We start from the raw sequence: 24,669 nt of genomic DNA, 5'->3' as shown, positions 1-24,669 counted from the left end.
AACGCAAACAGAAAAGGAGTTTCCAATAATGAGGTTATTTATAAGTTTAAAATCATGACATGCAAAAGGTGAACAAAAAGTCCAAATATTATCTAAACGGGTTTGAAGCTGTAGGGGACGAACGCACAGGGGAAGGAAACCCTAATCAAGAAGCCAGATAAAATATATAAGAAATATATAATAATGATAAAACAGGAAACAACTAAACACGGAGACGAGAATGAGAAGCCACACGCACAAAGCGACATCGTAATCGTAAGTTCCAAGGAACCAAAACACAGAATCGCAAAACTGGAACTCTGACAACAGAAAAATAAATCAAATTTACTTTGAAATAATGACTTTCTTCTCTTTCTTCTTCAGACTCGTGTGATTTTGTTGAACTGGTGTGCCTGGTTCCTGAGGATGCGGCGCCCCGGCGAAGCGAAGGTCCGTCCAGCGTGTCACAACGCCGCCAAGCATCAGCGCGGCAGCCTGTCCAGCCTGGAGCTCAGCGTCAGCCAGGGCTCGCTGCGGCACAACCCACAGGTAAATAACAGCAACCTCCTCTACGTCGGCTTCAGGGGTGTGGAAGGACTCCACTACGGATCCCCCGCTGACCCTGAGCTCCTGTGCTCGCGGCTCATTGGAGGCGGCGTCGGTGCTGAGGAAGACGTGCTGAGAGCAGGAGGAGGGGTTGGAGCTGGAGGAAGAGCAGGGGGAGCAGCTGGGGGTTCGGCCTTGGAGACGGAGCTGAACCAGATCCTGGAGGAGGTGAGATACATCGCCGGGCGTTTCCGTGGCCAAGACGAGGAGGAGACGGTCTGCAGCGAGTGGAAGTTCGCCGCGGCGGTGATTGACCGGCTCTGCCTGGTGGCGTTCTCGCTCTTCACCATCCTCTGCACCATCGGGATCCTCATGTCCGCCCCCAACTTTGTGGAAGCCATTTCCAAAGACTTCTTCAGCTAAGGAGGGAAGACAGGACGAACGAGTGTCTCTATTTTTATATTTATGGAGAAATCTCACGTGCAAACCGAAAACCAACGTCTTGGTCTCAGCGCTTTGACTTCACCCTCATCGTGTCCGCGTAGAAACAATTATCCTTCAAATAAGAAATATGTCATTGCTGTACTTTTCTTTTTTCAGAACTGAACCTCTGTGGATTCCCACTGTGACCTTTGGACATTTGCTCACTTATATCAAACACTTGTTCAGCCGCTCCAGACCTCATTGTTGGTTCAGACTCTTCAGTTTAGTTCGTGATGGCGGTTCTCCCAGCGCTGGAGAAGCAGAAAATCCAGGTTTAAAGAAACTGTTGAAAAATATCGTATTTCCCGGACTACAAAGCGCACCTGAATATTAGCCGCACAAGCTAAAATCAGGGGAAAATCCTGTTTTGTACATACATTAGCCACACCTGAATATTAGCCGCAGGTGTTTCAATGTTGACTTATCATATGTAAGAGAATATGCACAAAGGGAATTGTCAGGAAACAGATGGCTGTTTGGAGACACACCCCTTTTATTAATATTTTGAAAAACAAGTTACGGGTACATATTTGCATAACTTTTTAGGTATATGTACAAGTAGCGGTAATTACAAGTACGAAACATGTACTGTGCTTCATAAACGAGTAACAAATGTAGTACATAACAATAACCTACAGCACACCAGAAAAATAGATCCGGCCTACCTTTTAGGCTCTGGTGCAGGACACGGCTTTAACAAGAAGAAAAGTCAGTCATTCACCACCATCTTTCTCTTCTTCCTGCGCACTAAAACCACCAAAGTCCTCTTCTCCAGTGTCGGATACGAACAGGCTCAGGATGGCTTCGTCATCCACTCTCAGCTTCTCTCCTTCGTTGTCACTTTCAAAACCAAACAAATCCTCGTTGTCAGTGTCGGAGTCGAACACCCTCAGAAGGGCCGTGGCGGTGTCCTCCTCTCCATCAGGCAGCAGTCCAGCCCTTCGAAATCCGTTGGTGATCGTGGATGTTTTCACACTTTTCCACGCTGTCAGAATCCACTGGTGGAGTTGAGCATAACTTTCGCAAGTTTATCGCCGCTCATCATCCACGCCTCCCACTGAACGCGTAGCGCTACTTTGAAGTTTGTTTTTCGCGCTACTTGTACGGCACTACGTTGCCTGGCGGATGGACATGTGACCAACATACCACTCTTGAACCCCGATACTGTGTGTCTGATCACATGCCCTTCCGCCAGGTAACGTAGTGCCGTACAACAGCGGAACAAACAAAACAAATCATCTTACAATATGACAAAAATCATGGACAATCCATAGAAAAGCCGCACCTGACTAAAAGCCGCAGGGTTCAAAGCTTGTGCAAAAAGTAGCGGCTTATAGCCCGACAATTACGGTAATCAACCACACTCACAAATTTGGATGTCTCTTTTGCTCCAAACTGAAACAGAAATCTGGATTTTTCTAGAACCAACTGAGGATCCCGATTGAAGAACTGAATTACGACTTTTTGAAAAGATGTTCCTGATTTGGTTTCAAGCAGCCTGTGCTTTGAAGCAAACAACTTTTTTTTATGATAACTTTATTTTAAAAAAAAGTTATCCCGACCTACCTTCCCTGTGTGGAAAAAGTAACTGTGATTAACCACATTTCTGTAAAGCTGAGTTTCACTGCCACACCCAGGTCTGGTTCAGCCAGACCTGCTGAGTCAGAAATCACTTACAAAGAAGTTCGGTGAACCACAGTGAGAGCCGTTATCCACACATGGAGAAAACCTGGAACAGAGCTGAGCCGTGCCAGGAGTGACCGACCTTCCAAAATTACTCCAAGAGCATCCGAGTCAAAGTCTGGACTTCAGTCAGACTGAGGTGCGTCCGCGTGACCTTCAGCAGGCGTTCATGCTGGAAAACCTCCAGTGTGTCTGAATTCAAATAATCCTGAAAAGAAGACAAAATTCCTCCACAGTGATGTGAAAGACTCCCTGAATGGATCACAAACATGAGACTGCAGGTCTTGCTGCCGAGGGTTGAACAGCCAGTTATCAGATTTGGGGGGAAGTTACTTTCGCACACAGGGCAGGTGGGTTTGATAACTCTTGTCTTGGTTTATCTTCGTTCAATATTAAAAATAGTTTGTTGATTGGAAACATGTAAGTATGACAAATATGCAAAATAATGTGGAATGGGGAAAATACTTTCTCACAAACATAGTTTAACCTGTCAACATCCACCAGGTCACCAGGTGCAGGGTTAGACGTCCAATGAAGTCTCAGAGGTTTCTTTATCTGAGTGTGATGGACGTAATAATAATGTGTTAGTCCCCGTAGGGAAATTACTTTCTCTGCATTTAACCCATTCACCCAGTGAAGCAGTGGGCAGCCACCAATGTGTGTAGGGACGGTACCTTGCTCAGGGGTACCTCGGGGTAGCCGTTCAGTGGAGTCAAACCCCCGACCTTCCCATCATGGGGCAACCACTCTACCTACTGAGCTATCGCTCCCCGCAACATTAAACACAAACCAACCCTGGATGGTTGACCAGTGACCTGGTGGATGCTGTGAGATGTGCAGTCTGTTGTGCTTGTATCATCTGTGCTCTTTCAGTCCATTAAGCATTAAAATGATCCTACAGCGATAACGTTTCTGTACACCGGTGGACACCATTGTTTTACTGCGTCTGCCTGTTCGTCTTTACTCCAAACACGATGTTCGTCTGCAGTTTTTGTGAGGTCTTTTGTGCTATCATAGATATACACAGAGGCATTAAATGGACAGTGTCCTTGAACGCATCATCGTTTCCACTAAGTTTCAGGAAGGAAAACAGCATGCAACAACAAACATGTAAGTATATATGAATTGCAAACCTTTCCGATTCTTTCCAGTTCACCTATTTTAGTGCTGGTACGAAGGACAGTTTATTCTTTCAGTGAGTCATTTGTATCAGAAGGAACTCTGCATCTCCCCATCTCTGCTTCCTCAGTCCCAGAGAGAGATGTGAGAAAAGCTTAAAATATGTAGAAATGATGCTCCTTGTCTACAACGCCGTGAATACATGCTGCCAGGTTCTTCCCTTTTTATAGCAGCCAGAAGCGATCCTTTCAAACTGTGCTTCCCATTATTTATTTTTATATATCACGTCTCTCTTAGAAGAGAGGCTTGACCAAGGTAGCAGCCATTTAAACTCACAGCATTTTAAAGAATGTAAAACACATGTGTGTATACCCACAACAATAAAGCGCCAGTTTCCTCCAAAGAAAAAGCACTGCATGCTTCTTTCACCACATTCTTTAAAAAAAAGGTGTGTTCACGTTTAGATCTTTATGCAAAATATTTCGTAAGTAAGAAAATGTTTTCTTCAAGCAACAAGCAGCTGTTTGGAAAAAGGCCTCATACAGAAAGAAGCCTGTGCGGGATTTTAGAACAATGAGCGGATCCAAACGTCAGCGCTTCAGGGAAAACATGCAGGAAATGACAAAAAACTGCAGTTCCTCTAACGTCCAGCAGAGGCTCCAGCAGCTCGGTCCCAGTGACTGTAGAGAAGAAGCTAAACAAACTTTACAAAATGAGTTTCCCCAACAGCCTCAGGTAGTCCAGTTCTCCTGTCGGGTAGTCCAGTTACTGAAGAACACCTCAGGCTGTCAGGTTAAAACACTCGGTCGTGTCTTCGTAACGTAAACGCTGGCCCTCCTCTCAGAGCCTACGCTCTATCTGCTATTCCCGAACAGAGATACGCAAGTTTCTCCGTGACTGCAGCTGCCAGTCAAAGCTGCTATGATGACGTTTCACCCCAATTTAACATCACCGCGGTAGCAATTAGAATCAAACTTATGGGAGAGGAGACCCCTTGGACATAAATCAGCGTGATGAGAACTATTGAAAACAAAAGAAAGAATCTTTGGAAAAAATTTATCCGAGGAGAATTATTATTTTTTTGTCTGACCCCAGCCCCATCCGCTAACATGTAGGGGGCGGGGTTTATGACCTATACTGCAGCCAGACACCAGGGGGCGATAGAGACGTTTTTCTATGGTCGGTCCCCACAGACTCCCAAATGAAAACTTTACAGCAGAAATAAACATGTTTACAGCCTGATAAAGTGTTTTGCTCTTAAAAGTCTATTTCTCTTTATAACTGACCTCTGCATTATTAGAGGCGTGGCCTCTTTGACTGACAGGTGGATGGCGACACAGGCGGTTGTAGCTGCTAGCTGCCTGGACATCTGGACCGTGTTTGTGCTGCTGGAGCCTGTTGGATAATTTTTAACGCGATTACCTGAACAATAATATGGCTGCTGTGACTTCATTACCTGTGTAGAGCTACACGAGGACAAACATGCCGTGGGTTTGCTCCTCCTGTCCTGCAGTGCTGCTTTAGGTCACCTGACGCGCTTCAGCACCTGTTCCAGTAAGGCGTCTCTGAGCTCCACGCAGACACAGGCGCTGCGTTTGAGGAGCAGCAGATGTTCTGAGTCCACTCTGATAGAAAGCAACAAAAGCTGATTGGCTGTGAGCGAGTGTGACACTCTGTCAATACTCTCCCTGTCTGTGTGAATGGAGGGTAATTTTTCCAGATTGTTCTCTGGGGGAAACTCGTTTCCTTTGCTCTTTCATTGCGTGTCATTTTTAATTTGGCCTGCGGTGTGGAGCCCGAGCCGAGGCACAATGAGTCCTGCTGTTATTCACCCAACGCTCTGCTGCCAGAACAGCCGGCAGCTCCTCCGGGAGCAGAAACGAGTCCACCTCTTTTAAAAGGAGCAATCAGCGAGGATTTTACTGCTCCATGGCTCACAGACTGGGATACAATATATCTGCTGGGATCACCAGCTGCTCTCACTTTGTCTGGCCTGAAGCGAGTTCTGGGAGCACATTTCATGACACATCCAAAACAGCCGAACACTGAAGAAGAGAAAGTGCATCAGCCAGAGCCAGAGTTCATATATATTTATTCCTCTGCATCCTGCTGCCATTAAACATGGCCACAGTTCTGATAACGAGGTCACCTGTGCACATAATCCATGTGAGCCAGAAGCTCAGGCTTCATTTCAGGTGTAGCAGGAGGCGGGGCGCCCTGCAGCACTACTCCAGCACGCTCGTTCCACTCACACAGGCACACTTTTGTTTTTGTGCACATTTTGAGCACTCCCACCTCTCCACTGTGGTAAATCTGCTGCACACGAGCGGATTTCAAACCGTCTTCACAGCTTGATGCTCTGCACGTGTGTGATTTGGGGTGAACTGGCGTGGACGTGCCTGTTCGCCCTCTGATAAGTGTGGCTTTGGCTCTAGTATTGTGGGGACATGGTAAGCAGGCAGTCAGGGGTTCTTCCTCCACGACAGTCTGAGCATCAGTAACTTCCTGTCGTCAGGCTCTCAGGAATCCTCCTTCACTTTCAAATAAATACTCTCTGCTTTCCTTCTTTAATATTATCCCTGCTGAATCAGCATGCATGCAGACATGCTCTACTCTTTTGTGTTTGCTTTTGTGTTTTTTGTGTTCTGCAAAGTGCAAAAAAGTATTAAAATTTTTTACTTAATTAAAAGTTATAATCTTTTTAAGTAGCCTAATAGCTGAGTGGTTGTGTATTCAAATATATGATGATGTTACTGGGCTATAATTATAGATTTACTGATGTGTATATCTTTAATGTTCCAGCTGATGATGGTTTTAATCACTAATATATTGTTTAGCAGATCGCTCACGCAGTGATTTCACTCAAAATATAAAGTGTGTGGAAATACTTCAATGAAGAAAAAGTACATAAAACCTGAGTAAATGTTCCTGTCTCATCCAACATGGTGGGGGCTAAAAGAGGAGCAGTGTTCCAGCCCAGCGTGGTCCCAAGGGGCCAATCAGATTTCAGGGAGGGCGGGTGCCACCTCACGCCCACTTCTAGACACGCCCCTGGCAACAGTGAAGGATGCACTGCGCTGAACTGCTGCCTGAGGTCACGACAGTGAGATTAACCCTAAAGCAAGGTTAAATGACCGATACTGGTGTTGAACAAAGCAGAAGAAAGGAGAGCTGTCGGACGGTCAGGGCCTCTGTGGGCAGGTCATGAAAGGCTGAACAGGTGAGTTTGCTCTGCAGTCTAAAATGTTCCTGTATTAACACCATCGACCTTCTCCAGGATGAGTAACAGGAGTCGTGTTCCCTGCAGTGTCTTAGTGTGTAGATGCTGCCCTCTAGTGTTGATCTTCAGCAGTGCAGAGCAGGAACACTGAGGGTAAAACTTTGCAGATCTTCTCTTCACAGCAGCTTCTTGGAGAAATGAGTTTGTAAATGACCAACAGCAGGTTGATAAACCAGCAGTTTGTCACATGATAAATACTGAAATCACATTTAAATCATTCATAAAAAAACCATTAACAAGACCTCATGAGAAGGGAAACCCCTTTAAGTCATCCTCAGAGGTGACAGGAGACACTCCCGTGTGTCGGATTACCTGTTCTCACCTGTCAGGCTGACATCACTGCCAGCTCCCTCTCTGTCTCCTTTTCTCTCTGGATGCTTCTGAGTCTGGATGTCGTGATGGGCAGCGGAGCGTCTGTCAGTGAGGAGCCTCAGCTGGGCACGCTAGAAGCCCGAGAGGCGGAGCCTGGAGGCCTCCACACCTGCAGGAGGGAGCAACGACACCCTGCAGGTAACGTTTCCTCCACACTGTTTGTATCCACTGGAGTCTGGGAAGGAGTGTGTGTGTGTGTGTTCCTGTCTAGCTATCTTTGTGAGAACCGAAATCTGCATCCTACTATACTCGTGAGAACCAACAGTCACTCGTGAGGACACACTCACCGGTCCTCACAAGTTTGAAGCCTTTTTGAGGCTCAAAATGTGGTTTTAGTGTCAGGGTTACAATTAGGTTATGGTTAGGTTTAGGGTCAGGGTTAGGGCTAGGCATTCATTTTTAATGGTTAGGGTTAGGGCACATGTGTCAAAGTCAAGGCCCGCGGGCCACATCGGCCCGGCGTACATTTATATCCTGCCCGCGAGATCATTTTATATAGATGTATTATTATTGCTATGCATGGCCCGGCGATATGAGGCGCTAATAATATACAAACTACAGATCCCATGATGCAGCGCTGCAGCCTCCTTGCTGAACGCTAGGCTAACTGGGAACATTCCCGCGTCAATCTAGCCGCTCACAATGGTGGAGAGAAAAGTTGATTCTGAAAGCAGCGACTGTCACTTCCAGTGTATTTGCACCAAAGTGGGTTTGACAGTGTTGAGCAGTGAGTGGCTTTTGTGTTAATACCAGGAAACTGCGGCAGAGGGGGAAGAAGAAGTGTCTCTGCACTTCGAGAGTTTCCTCCATGAAAACGGGACACACTCTTTCCTCCAGGGCTCCGGTCAGCTGCAGACTCACGGCAGCAGCCAGCCGACGGCCTGGGAGGACGACCGCACCGGCAGCATCTAAAAAAAAAGCACTGTTGTGCCTGCACTTACAAAAGCCTTTACAAATGTTGATGCAGAAAAGTCATGATGACAGATTAAAGTCTGTGAGTGAACCTGCTGCTGAGACAGTCCAGTCTGCACTGCAGGAGTAGCCACTTACTGTGCAGTGCTGTGTAAACTGTGCACCAGCCTACCCTCGACTGCTGCATTCACTTATCGTTAGCTCTGCAGTTTCAGAAGCATGTGAGTTTGTCTTTAGAGAATCCTGTTGGTTCTGCTGTTTCCGTGCAGGAGAGGGGGAATATCTGCAGGTTCTGGGATCCCGAGTCGGGCCTCTGGCTGCTGCTGCCGCTTCAGTGGGAGAAGAACGCCGAGTTCGGCAAAGCTCCAGTCCAACGAGTCACGGTGAGGAACATGGTGCATGGAGATGTAACCATGTGGGCGGCTGCTTATTAGAGTTACCCTAACATCAGATTGTGTTTGTAAATGATGACATGGTGGAGCAGTGGTCTTCTTTTCTATCTGGACTTTCCTTGTTCTCCACTGGCCTGCATCGGTTTCTTCACGCAGTCCAAAGACGTGCATGTTGGGTTAAATAATCTAAACTGGTTGTGAGCATTGTCAGTCTGCCTGTGATGGACTGCTGACCTGCCCAAGGTGTAGCCCAACCGGCCAGTGTCACCGGGATGGAAGGTGGATGTTCATATCCCTAAGCAGGCATCAGTGACAACATAGATGACATTGACTGGCTGTCAGATATATTATGAAAGAATAATCTGGATTGTTGATAATCTCGTCTGTGAGCCAAAGAAGCTCACAAAGCACCTCTTATATGAGCTTATCATCAGCCTTCGGGTGCCACTGAGATCGGCTAATCTACCGGGCCATGGCTGAGTTTGGCTTCTTGGCCTGCAAACAAATGCTGTGCTCAGTTTGTGGAGCAATCCCACTTGGACACCAAATGATGCTCATGTTCCTTTGGAGAAAGGTGGTGCTTCTGTGTGATGAACTGTGTAGAGAAAAAACCTTGCAGTGTAAAAGAAAAGGAGGAGATACTAGTGTAGAAAAATACTCCAGTAAAAGTTAAAGTACTGATTGAACTCTTTTACTCCAGTAAAAGTGAAAAAGTACCGATTCTGAAATGTATTTAAAGTAAAAGTAGCTCCTTAAGGAACATTATTATCGCCTATAAGCATGCAAAGCTAACGAATACAAACTTTATTTCAGTCTAAATTTTAATAACTTTTTTCTGTTGCTTGTAGAGATGGACTATGCCACAACTCACAATAATTTCTGTCTCCATCTCTGAGTGAACTTAGCTCTCTGTCTTTTCTCTCCCTGTCAGATACACCAGCTGGGCCTTCAGCTGCAACACACTGTGACACAAACAGTTTGTGTGTTTGCTGATGTTTGTCGAGCTGATAGAAACGCTGCATTTCAGATGAGCTGACACTTAATAAACATTACTTCCTTTATGCTACTTCTGTAGAGCTATCTACAACGAGAGCAGGTGTTGCGGTACTTTAGCATCTACAGTGTCTTGCAAAAGTATTCGTCCCCCTTGAACTTTCCCACATTTTGTCACATTACAGCCACAAACATGAATCAATCTTATTGGAATTCCAGGTGAAAGACCAACACAAAGTGGTGCACACGTGAGAAGTGGAACGAAAATCAGACATGATTCCAAACATTTTTTACAAATAAATAACTGCAAAGTGGGGTGTGCGTAATTATTCAGCCCCCTGAGTCAATACTTTGTAGAACCAGCTTTTGCTGCAGTTCCAGCTGCCAGTCTTTTAGGGTCTGTCTCTACCAGCTTTGCACATCTACAGACTGAAATCTTTGCCCATTCTTCTTTGAAACAGCTCCAGCTCAGTCAGATTAGATGGACAGCGTTTGTGAACAGCAGTTTTCAGATCTTGCCACAGATTCTGGATTGGATTTAGATCTGGACTTTGACTGGGCCATTCTAACACATGGATATGATTTGTTTTAAACCATCCCATTGTTGCCCCGGCTTTATGTTTAGGGTCGTTGTCCTGCTGGAAGGTGAACCTCCGCCCCAGTCTCAAGTCTTTTGCAGACTCCAAGAGGTTTTCTTCCAAGACTGCCCTGTATTTGGCTCCATCCATCTTCCCATCAACTCTGACCAGCTTCCCTGTCCCTGCTGCAGAGAAGCACCCCCAGAGCATGATGCTGCCACCACCATATTTGACAGTGGGGATGGTGTGTTCAGAGTGATGTGCAGTGTTAGTTTTCCACACATAGCGTTTTGCATTTTGGTCTCATCTGACCAGAGCAGCTTCTTCCACATGTTTGCTGTGTCCCCACATGGCTTGTGGCAAACTGCAAACGGGACTTCTTATGGTTTTCTGTTAACAATGGCTTTCTTCTTGCCACTCTTCCATAAAGGCCAACTTTGTGCAGTGCACGACTAATAGTTGTCCTATGGACAGATTCCCCCACCTGAGCTGTAGATCTCTGCAGCTCGTCCAGAGTCACCATGGGCCTCTTGGCTGCATTTCTGATCAGCGCTCTCCTTGTTCGGCCTGTGAGTTTAGGTGGACGGCCTTGTCTTGGTAGGTTTACAGTTGTGTCGTACTCCTTCCATTTCTGAACGATGGCTTGAACAGAGCTCCGTGGGATGTTCAAGGCTTGGGAAATCTTTTTGTAGCCTAAGCCTGCTTTAAATTTCTCAATAACTTTATCCCTGACCTGTCTGGTGTGTTCTTTGGACTTCATGGTGTTGTTGCTCCCAATATTCTCTTAGACAACCTCTGAGGCCGTCACAGAGCAGCTGTATCTGTACTGACATTAGATTACACACAGCTGCACTCTGTTTAGTCATTAGCACTCATCAGGCAACGTCTATGTGCAACTGACGGCACTCAGACCAAAGGGGGCTGAATAATTACGCACACCCCACTTTGCAGTTATTTATTTGTAAAAGATGTTTGGAATCATGTATGATTTCCGTTCCACTTCTCACGTGTGCACCACTTTGTGTTGGTCTTTCACGTGGAATTCCAATAAGATTGATTCATGTTTGTGGCTGTAATGTGACAAAATGTGGAAAAGTTCAAGGGGGACGAATACTTTTGCAAACCACTGTAGATGCTAAAGTACCGCAACACCTGCTCTCGTTGTGCCAAAACAAAAGGCACGGGGGTCCACTTAACCCCCGACCGTGGCACCTGGTTTTGCCTCTTTCATCTCTTTTGATGTGGCATCTCCTGGTGATCAATACAGAAACAGGATTTCCTCTCATGTGTTTCTGTTTAGGCTCAAATCAGTTTGATGTTCGGAGGCTCGCAGTGACATGAAATAATAGCTCCTCTCAAACACCTTAATCCAAAGTAATGAGCCTGTTTTAAAGTTGTGAGGAGGAGAAAGTACAGATATTTGTTTAATGTAGGGAGTAAAAGTAAAAAGTTGTCAGAAAAATAAGTACTCAAGTAAAGTACAGATACCTGAAAGCTCTACTGAAGTACAGAAACGAAGTATTTGTACTTTGTTACCTCCCACCTCTGCCTGTCATTGAAATAAGTTTTGGATTTTGTGTTCGAGGCCTGGTGGACCAGAAGGAGATCACGGCAGCTCTCAGACAGTGTAACTACGACCCCGATGAGGTCATCTCCGTCTACCACACCATGTTTGGAGATATCCTCCTGCAGGCCCCCCAGGAGGAAAGCACAACTATCATGACCTCAACTCCTTCAGGTTGGCAACTTTCTTTTGGAGAGTGGAAAGATCACAAGATTACTCCATTCGTGCTCTGACCTACAACGCTTGCATCGGCTCAGCTGGTTTTTCACCCAGTCAGTAATCGCCTAAATCTTTGGAACAACCCTGCTCCTAGCTCTGGAGCTAGCCTCCAGCTAGCACTGTACACAGAACAGTCCAACTCCACTAACTCTCCAAACGTTGTTTGAATTTAGTTTTCTTTGTTTTGCATCCAAAGCTATAGTGGTGCTTTTTGGGAACATTTGAGTCAGAAGACGTTATATTATCTTTATTTTTATCAGATATCTGAGCACCATGTGATCAAACATGCTGCTTTAACCCTACAGAGCCCTCCTGGAGAGAGAGTGAGGGAAGTCCGCTATCTGACTGATGTTGTTCAGCACCTGAATCAGAAGCTCGCCGAGCTCGAGGCTGACAAGCAGGAGCTCCGAGAGAAGATCTGATCCCTCCTGAACCGCCGAGCTTCTCCCGTCCCACCTGCCAAACCTGTCATCAAGCCTGCTGTGGACATCGGCCAACTGCGCCACATGAGCCGGCTGACCCGGGAGCTGAACGTCTCAAACAAGCACCTTCGCTCCGTAGTTCACCTGGCACTCGCTGACATTAAGAACCACCTGGGGCAGTTCGATTGTCCTCTGGGGAAGTTGGCTCAAGTGGAACAGGAGGCAACCAGTGAGGTGGAGAAGCTACGATCCCTCGACATGAAGGAGGCGGTGGAGAGGAAGAGCCTGTACAACGAGCTGCAGGGGAACACCCGGGTGTTCTGCCGCTGCAGGAAAAGCTCGGCCTCCAGCTGCTTGGATGACCAGGAGGTGGTCGTCATCCAGAAAGGAAGTAGAAAGAAGTTCCAGTTTGACAAAGTCTACTCTCCCAGCAGCACACAGGTAAAGGCTTAGACTTCTTCCACAATTCTGAACACACAAACTTACGATTTCAGACCGGAGCTCCTCCCTCAGTCATGCCTATTTTTAAACAATACAGAAGCAGCCAGTGGTTGGCCTACCGACACTCAACTGGAAGCCCATTTTAACCACATCTTAAAGATAAATGCTCAAAAAGTAGAAGATGAAACCTTTCAGATGAAGACTCGTTTTTTTGGCACAGCAGTTTCATTCCTTTACGAGCTTTTCTGTTTGCAGGTAGCTGAACAGTCGATACAAAGAGACGGATGCTCTCTGAACGCAAACTCTTACTTTAGATTGCTTTCTGGTGATCTGGGGGAGGTTAAGAGGTTAGATTATATTACAGTGTCTGTGTTAATTAACAGAAAACTTAGCAGTTAAAAGCAATCCTGCATATTATTAAATACCACAGCTCTGTCATTAATTTTCCCACCGGGAAGGTTTGTTTTTGATCGTTAATGTGCTCTAGATTTTAATGAAGCCTGGGCACTAACGAGCGCTTGGCCTTCCCAGCACTCAGCTTATTAACGTTGATTGGTTTGTCATTTTTGTTTAATGCCTCATAAACAAATTGGCATGAGGCTTCATTTGACGATCCTGTGGGGAGCGTGGATCTGCATCCAGAAAACCAGAACATGCCCAAAAAATCCAAGCAGCAAACCTCGGATGGTCGAATGCCCGTCATGCTGTTTTTTTTCTAGCCAGCACTAATTATCTGCAGATTTTGTCCCTGCTCTCTGCAGGAAGTCGTGTTTGCAGGAACTCTGCCTGTGATAATTTCCTGTGTGGGTGGATATAACGTCTGTATTTTGGCGTATGGACAGATGGGCTCAGGGAAGACGTACACCATGATGGGCAACATCAGGTCATCCGTTCTCAGTAGGAACATTAGGTACATACATTCAGTTTAGTGCTTCAGGTTCTCTATAAGATCTTAGAACAAAGCACCAAAACGCAGCTGTAACCTGAGAAGGTTTATTTACAGATCTGCATGTGAAGCATGGCCGTTAGAACCTGTTCAAAGGTTCAAAAATAATCTGCCGAGCAAGATGTAAACGACCGTGTTTAAGAGTTTGAACAGAACCTCAGAGGATTCGATAAAAGCAGCATAAAACAGGACTGTTCTGTGTGGTCAGTCAGATAAATTCATGAAAACTCGCTGGAGAACAGTCCGAAACCTCATGGTGACAAAAAGACCCAACAAAGGCTGAGATGTCTGCACTGAAGCAGCACCAGAGAGGACAAAGACGGTGAAAGACTTTGGGTGGCTGCTAACCGTCTGAGGCATGACGTGTTTAACATTTATGCAGACCTGCTCAAGTTAACGGTGCTTTTTGCAGAATTGAACAGTACAGTCAGCGTTGGTATCGGTGCAGAGATGTTTCAGACAGAAAGTGTTTGATATTAAACAAACCCTGAAACGTCTGCGTGTCCAAATATTTATGGTCCACACTGTAAGCTGCTGGTGTTATCCCCCCACCTGGAATAAGATCATCTCCCTTGCCATCATCAAATCAATACACCTGTACTGAATCAAACATTTATATCAATATTTCACAGAGCATAGAGAAAATAATGCATAATTAATAGGCGTGTCTATTGTTTCGGCTGCTTCAGGCTGCAGGAGGGTTACCTGTTTGGGGAAATCCTGCGCTGATATATAATAAATGAGGAAGTGTTTCAGCCTCCTCTGCACATGCTGGCATACAGACACAGGCTCATGCTGAACAGAGGCTTCATCAATGTTTCAGTAATGGGTTTTTTTTCTTCCTTCGTCGCGTAAGGCCGTGCAACACCGTGGAGTTTAACTCATCTTCTCTTGAACGCTGAAAACCAATACGAGAAACTTATTATCAGACACGTTCCAATCGACTCTTCTCTGAAGCCATTTACAGTCACCAAAACTAAAACCGAATCAGAAGGTCGTGGTTCAACCCCGGGTTCCTCCAGCCTGCGTGCTGGAGTATCCTGAGGCGTAAACCCCCCAAAACACTGCATTCACCACCAGCTTACAGCTGACTTAATAGTGGGTGGTGGTGCATGGCCGTTCTTAACTGGTGGTGCGATTTGTTTGGTTAATTTTGATAACGGAGGAGACTCTGACATGCTACCTAGTGGCTGTAGCTCAGGAGGTAGAACCAGTAGAGGTCTTCTACGGATCGGGAGGTTGGTAGTTCGATCGATGGCTCCCCCGGCGTGCATGCCAAATATCCTTGGGCAAGATACTGACCCCAAGTTGCTCTTGAGTGTGAATGTTGTACAAAGAAAGACTCAAATTTAAAATTCCATCTGAAAGACAGTCAAGGGAGCATAAACTGGAAGAGTTTAAATGTTTTCAGAAGCTGATCCTCAAAGCTGAATTTAGTGCAGGGTTGTCTACATAGCTGGGAATAAACTTTGTGAATACCCTCGTCTACCTCCCTGGAACATGATCTGCTGTTTGGGCCCATTGAGACAAACCTGTGCCTCCTGACAGCCGTGCATCCATGTTTGATGAGGAGAAGCTTCAAATGCGCCACGATCGCCCCATATATAAATATATATATATAGTCGACCTTAATCTTACAGAGAATGTGATGATTTCATGGATAATTAAAGTCAGTCATATATCCACAAACACAACAAGCTGAAAGTCAGTGATGCTGCTCGGTTTGCAGTCCTGAATATCACGGCACAAGCAGGATTCACTGCACTGTTAATGTTAGCTATGTTATATTGCTGCCTCTGTTCGGTGGTGTCGAGCCAAACGGACTTTAACGTGTGTTTGAACGAGCTGACGGTTCACTCGTTAAGCTGAAAGAAAGATGCTTTAATCACAGCAGTCACACATGTGTCCACTGGACCATCTGGGAACTCTTCTTGTTTACACTCGTAATAACACAAACACTAAATCCTCCTTCTCTGTGCTGTTGTGTAGCAGTGTGTACACCTGAGACTGTCACCTGTCTGTCTGTCCTGCACTCTCTCTCTGTTTCTTTCTCTCTGATTGTGGAATAAAAGTATGAACATGTGTTTATAAGTTACACTTGTGTTTGAATCCTGCAGCTTATCACACATTTGATTTCCATGTGTGACGACTGCAAGTGTCCAGAGTGAGGACAGACTGAGGGACCCACTGCTGCACATCATCTGTGAGGCTTTGCAGCCCTGATGATCCACCAGGACAAACTCAGCAGTGTGTGAGGAAGAGGAGGAGGAAGAGCCAGCAGCAGCTGACAGATGGAGAGAATAGACAGACTGTTCCCTGTTTGTGAAGGACTGCTAGGAAAGTTTAACATAACTGTCTGTCCTGAATCAGTCTTATTAGGTAATGTTCAAATAATGTGATCATCCAGTGTTTTCAGTGTGGGAGAAAGTACTCAGGGCCTTCAAGTTACACACTATGAAAGGCAGCAACAAGTTTAATGTTCAGAAACCTAAAGTCTGTATCAGCAGCAGAATGGAGCTAAAAATAAATGTTGGTTTCAGTTCTATGAAGCTTTGAGTATTTTGGATCAGCAGCTGCTGTGTTTGTTGCATCATATTGCTGTAATTGTTTATATGCTTTATATATTCTGAGCTAAGTTGATCTATAGTGTTACATCATATTCTATAAGGATGTTATGTGTTTGTTTACTTTGTGCCCAGTTTGACCCATTTAGCAGAAGTCAGCCTGTTTAAGGCTCTGATATCTATTCTGTGTGACTTAAAGCAGTTATGACATGGTCTGATTTTCTCCCCCAATAAAGGAATATTTCATATATCAGTCTACTCTTCATTCTATCAGACACAGTTATCACAGCTCGTACATTTGCTTTTTACACATATATGTAAGCATTGAGCCAAATGTAATAATGGCAACATATTAAACGAACAATATTTGTCTCTTATATATAATACATCTGTATATACACTGTCACAGATACTCGTCTTTGAGTGAAGATTTAAGGTGATAGGAAATATAAACAACTGCAAGAGTTCAAGCTCACTCCTGTAATATATCATAATAATCTGACAATAACTTTAATATTGGCCATATTATATTTACATTACCACAGTGAGATGACTTTAGTCTCATGGCCAACATTAGCTAATTGTTATTTACTAGCTAATCTTAAAATGACTGTTCAGTACAGAAATGAAGCCCAACAATCATGTTTTACGGTCCTTTGGTCTCAAATGAACAAAATATGTTCTCCTTCATTTCTGTCACACAAAGCTGTATGAAACGTTTCTAGCGGTTAGTATCATGGTTGCTAGGCAACCTGAACAGCGCGACGAAGGCTAGACCGTCCCATTTCACAAGCCTCTCACTTCCGCACTTCTCATACTTATAGTACGCACCGTGCGTAATATGCGTAGTGCGCGTACTTCAAGCGTGCAGACCCTGAATTGGGACACAGCCTAGTGGTGCCGAGCTGGCGCACCGAGTAGTTCCTGTTACCTGCTGTTTGTCTGTTTTTACAGGTAAGCTGGGTTCCAAATAATACATATGTGATAGACAACAGTAGCAATCGAAAAGCTAGAGAGCCAGTTCACGAGTTTAAGGGTTGATAACGATGAATCACCACCAGCTGTTGCTAAAAGCACCTTTGTTAGATAGCAAAGTATTTACAAATAATTCTCCCGTTCATTGATCTGAGCATGCGCAGAATGATCCACAGCGCTCCTTTGATCCTTTGATCTTCTCAAAGTATCATTGTGATGTCACGGCGACATCACATTCTCTGCCACACCCACCGAGTCCTTAAATAGGAGCTCATTTAACAGTTTACATCAGAAAGAGCCAGTTGCTTCAGACACAGCCAACCTTTGCATTTAAATCAGAGATTTAACTTTTTGACACTTTTGAACTTTAAACCTTTACAGAAATGTCACAGGAAAGAGGAGATCAGTCAAACCAGCGTACAACAGATGAACTCAGGCATGAAAACGCACAATTCAGTGAAGAAAACGCACGACTCAGGGAAGAAAACGCACGACTCACTGGAATGTGCATAGAATTCAGTCACGAAGTCACACGACGCATTCAAGAAAACACACGACTCAGTCGAGAAAACATACAACTCGATCGAGAAAACATACAACTCGTCCGAGAAAACGCACAACTCAGTCTAAAAAACACACAAATGAGGCAAGTGATGGCAGAACTTGGACAAACTGTGGAACATGAACAAGAAACAACAGAAAGAGAATCCCCTGGTTCGTGGGGTCTAAACCTACTTAAAGTAGGTTTAACTGTTGTCATTGCTCTTCCTGCAGCTTTCTGGGTCGCCTCTAAGATTTTCGGCTGAAGCGAATGTCCCGCTCTGTGGGGTCATGATTATTATCATGACGCTCTGTGGGGTCATGATTATTATCATGACCCCACAGAGCGGGGATCGCTTGCGTGTCCTTGCATGCACACGTCCCATCGACAATTGTGGATTGTGGTCCACATCCACAATTACAGCTCTACTGTAATTGTGGATGTGGACCAGTTATCCTTTAAAAACAGTAATGATCTTTTCCAGCCACAGTCCACCTTCATCCTGGCGTTGTTCCCGCTGGTGCAGGGTCCGCTCCTCAGCAAAGGTTTCTCCGTTTGGTTCTGTCCAAGGCGTCCTCAGGTGACACGTTGATGGTCTTAATGTCTTCCTTGATTTTGTCCATCCACCGTTTTTTCGGTCTGCCTCGAGGCCGGCGTCCGTCTGGGTCGATCCTTAATAGTCGTTTTTGCTGAGTTCTCATCGCTTCGAATCACGTGTCCATACCACCTCAGGCGGGATTCGAGCATCTTTTGAACTCGAGCCACAGTCCACCGACCTGTCATAAATACGCTGTGCTCTCCTTTATGTTTGATTTCATTTTGCCCCTCACCCCCCAACCAGTCATGGCAGAAGACCGCCCCTCCCTGAGCCTGGTTCTGCCAGAGGTTTCTTCCTGTTAAAAGGGAGTTTTTCCTCTCCACCGTTGCCAGAGTGCTTGCTCATAGGGGATCATTTGATTGTTGGGGCTGAATTTTTAGATTTCATTTAATTGGCTTGAACTGAAAAACCTAAAAATTCAGGTGAGGGGTTCACATAGTGGAGAGCACTACATTTGTTAACTGCACTTTTATTTGTAGTTTTTGTAGTTCTTCCTACTACAAAAACTACAAATGAAAACAAGGCAGTTAGCAGCAAATAAATAAATAAAACACATTTAAAAAAAATCTGCTACTGCTCTGTGTGTTTACTTCAGTGAACACTGTATGTTTTTGTGTTAGAAGATTATAGATTGTCCAAAATGTCCTACAGCTTGATGTTGGTGGGGTTCCAGAGGCACCAGCAGCTTCAAATATGTGTTTGCTGCTTTGTAATGGCCTTTTAGCAGCTGCTCTCTTAATGGGATGTATTTGTCCTGCAGAAAGCTTCCTCGTTGTGCCTTTATCTGCACCAACCCGTGTGTGCTCTGACTCAGCCACAGATCTCCTAACGTTGTGGTGATCACGATTAAGTTTTCATGAAATATCTCAGGTTTTCACTACGTGTCCAAGGCATTTAGCTATTTCACACTTTTCAGCAGCAGAGAGATCCTTTTATTTTTCCATATTGTTAACTGTCAGTTTGTTCATTTCCTCAGTGTTGGAGTGAAGCACAGCCGTTTCTAAAGTGTCTGCAGGCACTGACGTGTCCACAGACGTGTGGATTTGTGTGCTGCTGTGTTCACTTGTGTGTTTTTGTGCACTCGGGAGGACGGTACCTGTCTCGTCGTCATCTCGTAGACAAATATTTGACGACGTCTAGAAGAGAAGTCTGAGTCGCCGTCCAAACGTCTGCCTGCAGCACAACCTCCGTCTCTCAGCGCTCGGCATGCACGCTGAATAAGAGCCCTCAGGTGAACTTCTCTCACCTGCATAAACACTTTGCATCGGTTTCTCGGCTGCAGGTCCATGAAGGCACTTTTGGAGGAATGTTATGGTCTGACCTTCATCCTTCAGCTCACTCTGAACTCTCTGAGCAGCTCTCTGGCGTCTCTGTGAGGACCTGCAGGAACACTTCTCCAGACTTCTTGAAGGACATTCAAAGCTCTTCTGCCTTCTGTTGATGATGTTGATGACTCCACACTGTTTATGTCCTGCTGAGCTTTGTGCTCTGGGAATGCCAGACCACGACTGATAGTGTTATTGTCTTATATCTCACGTCACTGCTTATATCTGAAGTCCTGCTGGCAGAAATGCCCTTCAGTCAGAAAGGTTGATGGTCAGGATGAACCTGGACACTTCTTTGCACACGTGTGTCGTATCTTTTGCATGATAAGTACTGATAGAGACAGACGTGAGTCCGTATTCATATTTCTTGCAGCCTGTTAGCACTGTACCTCCTGCCTTTCCAAACGGCTCTTCTGTGTTTCTGTCTCATCGTTCTGCTGATGAACATTTGTCGCCCACCGTGATCTCAGCACGTCGTCCTGGTTCTGGAGAGCAGACGTGTGTTGATCTGAGTCCTGTGATTTCCAGTAGTGATTTATTCCCAAGACAAAATCAAATCGTCCTCTGCTGCCGTGTTGTTGCACAATAAAAATGATGCAGCTGTCAGAAACGGTCCGGCCCTGGTTATTGTCTCAGATACGACGCTCGTCTTATCCTGTCGGCTTCTGTCGCTTTCCTTCATTTACTTCTTGTTATTTTCCTGAAATGTGCTCCAGAGTGACAAAAATATGTGCTGGAGTTTATGCTGCACTAAAACCTCTGTGACATCGTTGCACTCACTGCTAACAGGAAAGCCAGAGGAGCAGACACATCCCAGCAAAACACTGATGCAGCTTTTTCACATTAAACTGAAGTGATATGAGATACAGTCCTGATTAAAGCTTTAAGACCACTTGAAAAATGGCAAAAATCATATTTTGCCTGGTTGGATCTAAATAAATGTTGTTACTAAGAAAATGTTTTATTCACAAATGCAGACATTTCAAAGCTCAACGACATGATTTTGAAAATGAGAAGAGATATGAAGTGTATGTTAATCACAGAATCATAATTCATACATGATTTCATTGATAGTTAATTATGTTTAACTGCTCAGCACTGATCAGAAAATAACCAGGAATAAGTTTAAGCTGTTTGATAGATCAGCAAATATGATATAGACGAGCTTCACACAGAGTCTGTGTGTGTGTGCGTGTGTGTGTCAGTGTGTGTCTCTGTGTGTGTGTGTGTGTGGCAGCTCCAATTATAGAGCCAGCATTCCTCACTAGTTTGTCTCCTCTCCTTGCATCCTTGTTTCTGATGATGCCCCCCCAGCAGACTGCAGCAGCACGCTTTCGGTGGTGTCGAGCCAAACGGACTTTAACGTGTGTTTGAACGAGCTGACGGTTCACTCGTTAAGCTGAAAGAAAGATGCTTTAATCACAGCAGTCACACATGTGTCCACTGGACCATCTGGAACTCTTCTTGTTCAGCACTCGTAATAACACAAACACTAAATCCTGCTTCTCTGTGCTGTTGTGTAGCAGTGTGTACACCTGAGACTGTCACTTGTCTGTCTGTCCTGCACTCTCTCTCTGTTTCTTTCTCTCTGATTGTGGAATAAAAGTATGAACATGTGTTTATAAGTTACACTTGTGTTTGAATCCTGCAGCTTATCACACATTTGATTTCCATGTGTGACGACTGCAAGTGTCCAGAGTGAGGACAGACTGAGGGACCCACTGCTGCACATCATCTGTGAGGCTTTGCAGCCCTGATGATCCACCAGGACAAACTCAGCAGTGTGTGAGGAAGAGGAGGAGGAAGAGCCAGCAGCAGCTGACAGATGGAGAGAATAGACAGACTGTTCCCTGTTTGTGAAGGACTGCTAGGAAAGTTTAACATCACTGTCTGTCCTGAATCAGTCTTATTAGGTAATGTTCAAATAATGTGATCATCCAGTGTTTTCAGTGTGGGAGAAAGTACTCAGGGCCTTCAAGTTACACACTATGAAAGGCAGCAACAAGTTTAATGTTCAGAAACCTAAAGTATGTATCAGCAGCAGAATGGAGCTAAAAATAAATGTTGGTTTCAGTTCTATGAAGCTTTGAGTATTTTGGATCAGCAGCTGCTGTGTTTGTTGCATCATATTGCTGTAATTGTTTATATGCTTTATATATTCTGAGGTAAGTTGATCTATAGTGTTACATCATATTCTATAAGGATGTTATGTGTTTGTTTACTTTGTGCCCAGTTTGACCCATTTAGCAGAAGTCAGCCTGTTTAAGGCTCTGATATCTATTCTGTGTGACTTACAGCAGTTATGACATGGTCTGATTTTCTCCCCCAATAAAGGAATATTTCATATATCAGTCTACTCTTCATTCTATCAGACACAGTTATCACAGCTCGTACATTTGCTTTTTACACATATATGTAAGCATTGAGCCAAATGTAATAATGCCAACATATTAAACGAACAATATTTGTCTCTTATATATAATACATCTGTATATACACTGTCACAGATACTCGTCTTTGAGTGAAGATTTAAGGTGATAGGAAATATAAACAACTGCAACTTCTTTGCTGAAGCTCAGTGTTTGGTACAGAGTTCAAACTCACTGCTGTAATAACTAATCATGATTAATATAATAACTTTAATATTGGCCATATTATATTTACATTACCACAGTGAGATGACTTTAGTCTCATGACCAACATTAGCTAATTGTTATTTACTAGCTAATCTTAAATGACTGTTCAGTACAGAAATGAAGCCCAACAATCATGTTTTACAGTCCTGTGGTCTCAGCCTCAGATACTCATCAAATCACACACAGCTCGTGTAGAAACAAACAACCAAATGAACAAAATATGTTCTCCTTCATTTCTGTCAAACAAAGCTGTATGACACGTTTCCAGCGGTTGGTATCATGGTTGCTAGGCAACCTGGGCAGCGCGACGGGGGCTAGACCGCCCATTTCACAAGCCTCGCACTTCCGGCCATAGCGGTCTTTGAGGACTTTAAGGCTGCAGACCCTGAATTGGGATACAGCCCATATGTGATAGACAACAAGAAATTCGCATGATCTGAGCATGCGCAGAATGATCCACAGCGCTCCTTTGATCTTCTCGAACGATCACTGTCGTCATATTTTTTGCCACATAGTTGCAAAAAATATGACGTCACAGTGTCCATAGTCCTTAAATAGAAGAGCTCGTTTAACACAGTTTACTTTGGGGCATTTTCAGAAACAGGAACCTTTCAAAGAGCTAACACACTGTGCTGTCAATTTAAAAAAATGGCACAGGAAAGGTTAAATGATTTACTCCCTGCACCAAACATCGATGAGCAGTTTAACAGACTGAGTGGTGCAGTGGATCGAGTCATGGGGACGTTAATTACAAGGGCTCAGATAGCGGACGATGGTCACCTTAATGAGAACAGGAGAATTTGTGCTGAGCTGTGCGAGGCCAAAAGTAGGGTAGATAAACTCCTGCAGGAGAACGCACAGCTTAGAAAAGACAATGCGGAACTTAAGGAAACTGTGGAGACCCATACTTGGTGGCGTAAGGTAGGTTTGGGTCTTGCCACAGTGGCCATTGTTGTTCCTGCAGGTTGCTGGGCCATCTCAAAGCTTTTCGGCTGAGTGAATGTCCCGCTCTGTGGGGTCATGATTATTATCAGGGGTGCACATAAGTGGTCCGCATGCGCTGTCAAAATAAAAGATGCGCACCAGATAAGAATTTGCAACGCGTGTTTGCGTACATAAGATTTTCTGGAGGAGGTGAGCTGGCTTCAAACAAATGATGAACGCACAGAGATGTGGTGCAGAGTATGCCGTGGAAATTATTTGTTTGAAGCCAGCTCACCTCCTGCAACCACTTTTCTGAGAATCCTCCACATCTTGAGGAGATCTCACCTTATCTTCCTCATCTTGCGTGTTGCAACTTCTTATCTGGTGCGCATCTTTTATTTTGACAGCGCATGTGCACCTGCGGACCACTTATGTGCACCCCTGATAATAATCTTATCTTATAAAATTTTTATAAAACTTTATCTTATAAATACGCTGTGCTCTCCTTTATGTTTGATTTCATTTTGCCCCTCACCCCCCAACCAGTCATGGCAGAAGACCGCCCCTCCCTGAGCCTGGTTCTGCCAGAGGTTTCTTCCTGTTAAAAGGGAGTTTTTCCTCTCCACCGTTGCCAGAGTGCTTGCTCATAGGGGATCATTTGATTGTTGGGGCTGAATTTTTAGATTTCATTTAATTGGCTTGAACTGAAAAACCTAAAAATTCAGCTGAGGGCTTCACATAGTGGAGAGCACTACATTTGTTAACTGCACTTTTATTTGTAGATTTTGTAGTTCTTCCTACTACAAAAACTACAAATGAAAACAAGGCAGTTAGCAGCAAATAAATAAATAAAACACATTTAAAAAAATCTGCTACTGCTCTGTGTGTTTACTTCAGTGAACACTGTATGTTTTTGTGTTAGAAGATTATAGATTGTCCAAAATGTCCTACAGCCTGCCAGAGTCCGAAATGAGGATAAACCAGGAAGTTTGACAGCAGTGAGTTCCTGCAGCGACCTCTCGTTTCTCTCCTCAGTGCTGCACGTTCGCGAACGTGAGCCCGGACGCGAAGGACGCGGTGAAAACTCTGAGCGCGCTGCAGTTCGGCTCCACCATACGGCAGGTGTCGCTCAGCAAAGCGATGCAGAAAAACAACAGAAACGCCAAATAGGACAGAT

The 24,669-nt window shown here is 44.7% G+C and overlaps 1 protein-coding gene across 2 annotated transcripts in view; it reads left to right on the top strand.

Annotated features, from left to right (window-relative positions):
• Positions 1-16,743, top strand: part of LOC146384614 (neuronal acetylcholine receptor subunit alpha-7) — a 67,951-nt gene extending 51,208 nt beyond the window's left edge. The window contains exons 10-14 of one of the 2 annotated variants that reach the window (XM_084936614.1): positions 364-7,600; positions 8,644-8,757; positions 11,923-12,075; positions 12,426-12,983; positions 16,047-16,743. In XM_084936614.1, coding sequence (XP_084792740.1) covers positions 364-948 — 585 coding nt within the window. In that variant the 3' untranslated portion in view covers positions 949-7,600; positions 8,644-8,757; positions 11,923-12,075; positions 12,426-12,983; positions 16,047-16,743. The remainder of the gene's footprint in view (positions 1-363; positions 7,601-8,643; positions 8,758-11,922; positions 12,076-12,425; positions 12,984-16,046) is intronic. The other variant, XM_084936615.1, reaches the window with a different exon arrangement.
• The last annotated feature ends 7,926 nt before the right edge of the window (positions 16,744-24,669 follow it).

This window comes from Perissodus microlepis, chromosome 7 (genome assembly GCF_051167445.1).
Source record: "Perissodus microlepis isolate ML-2025 ecotype Zambia chromosome 7, ASM5116744v1, whole genome shotgun sequence".
In the NCBI taxonomy this organism is placed as follows: Eukaryota; Metazoa; Chordata; class Actinopteri; order Cichliformes; family Cichlidae; genus Perissodus; species Perissodus microlepis.
The sequence above is the reverse complement of the archived record's forward strand: the minus strand, read 5'-3'. Positions and strand labels throughout refer to the sequence as shown.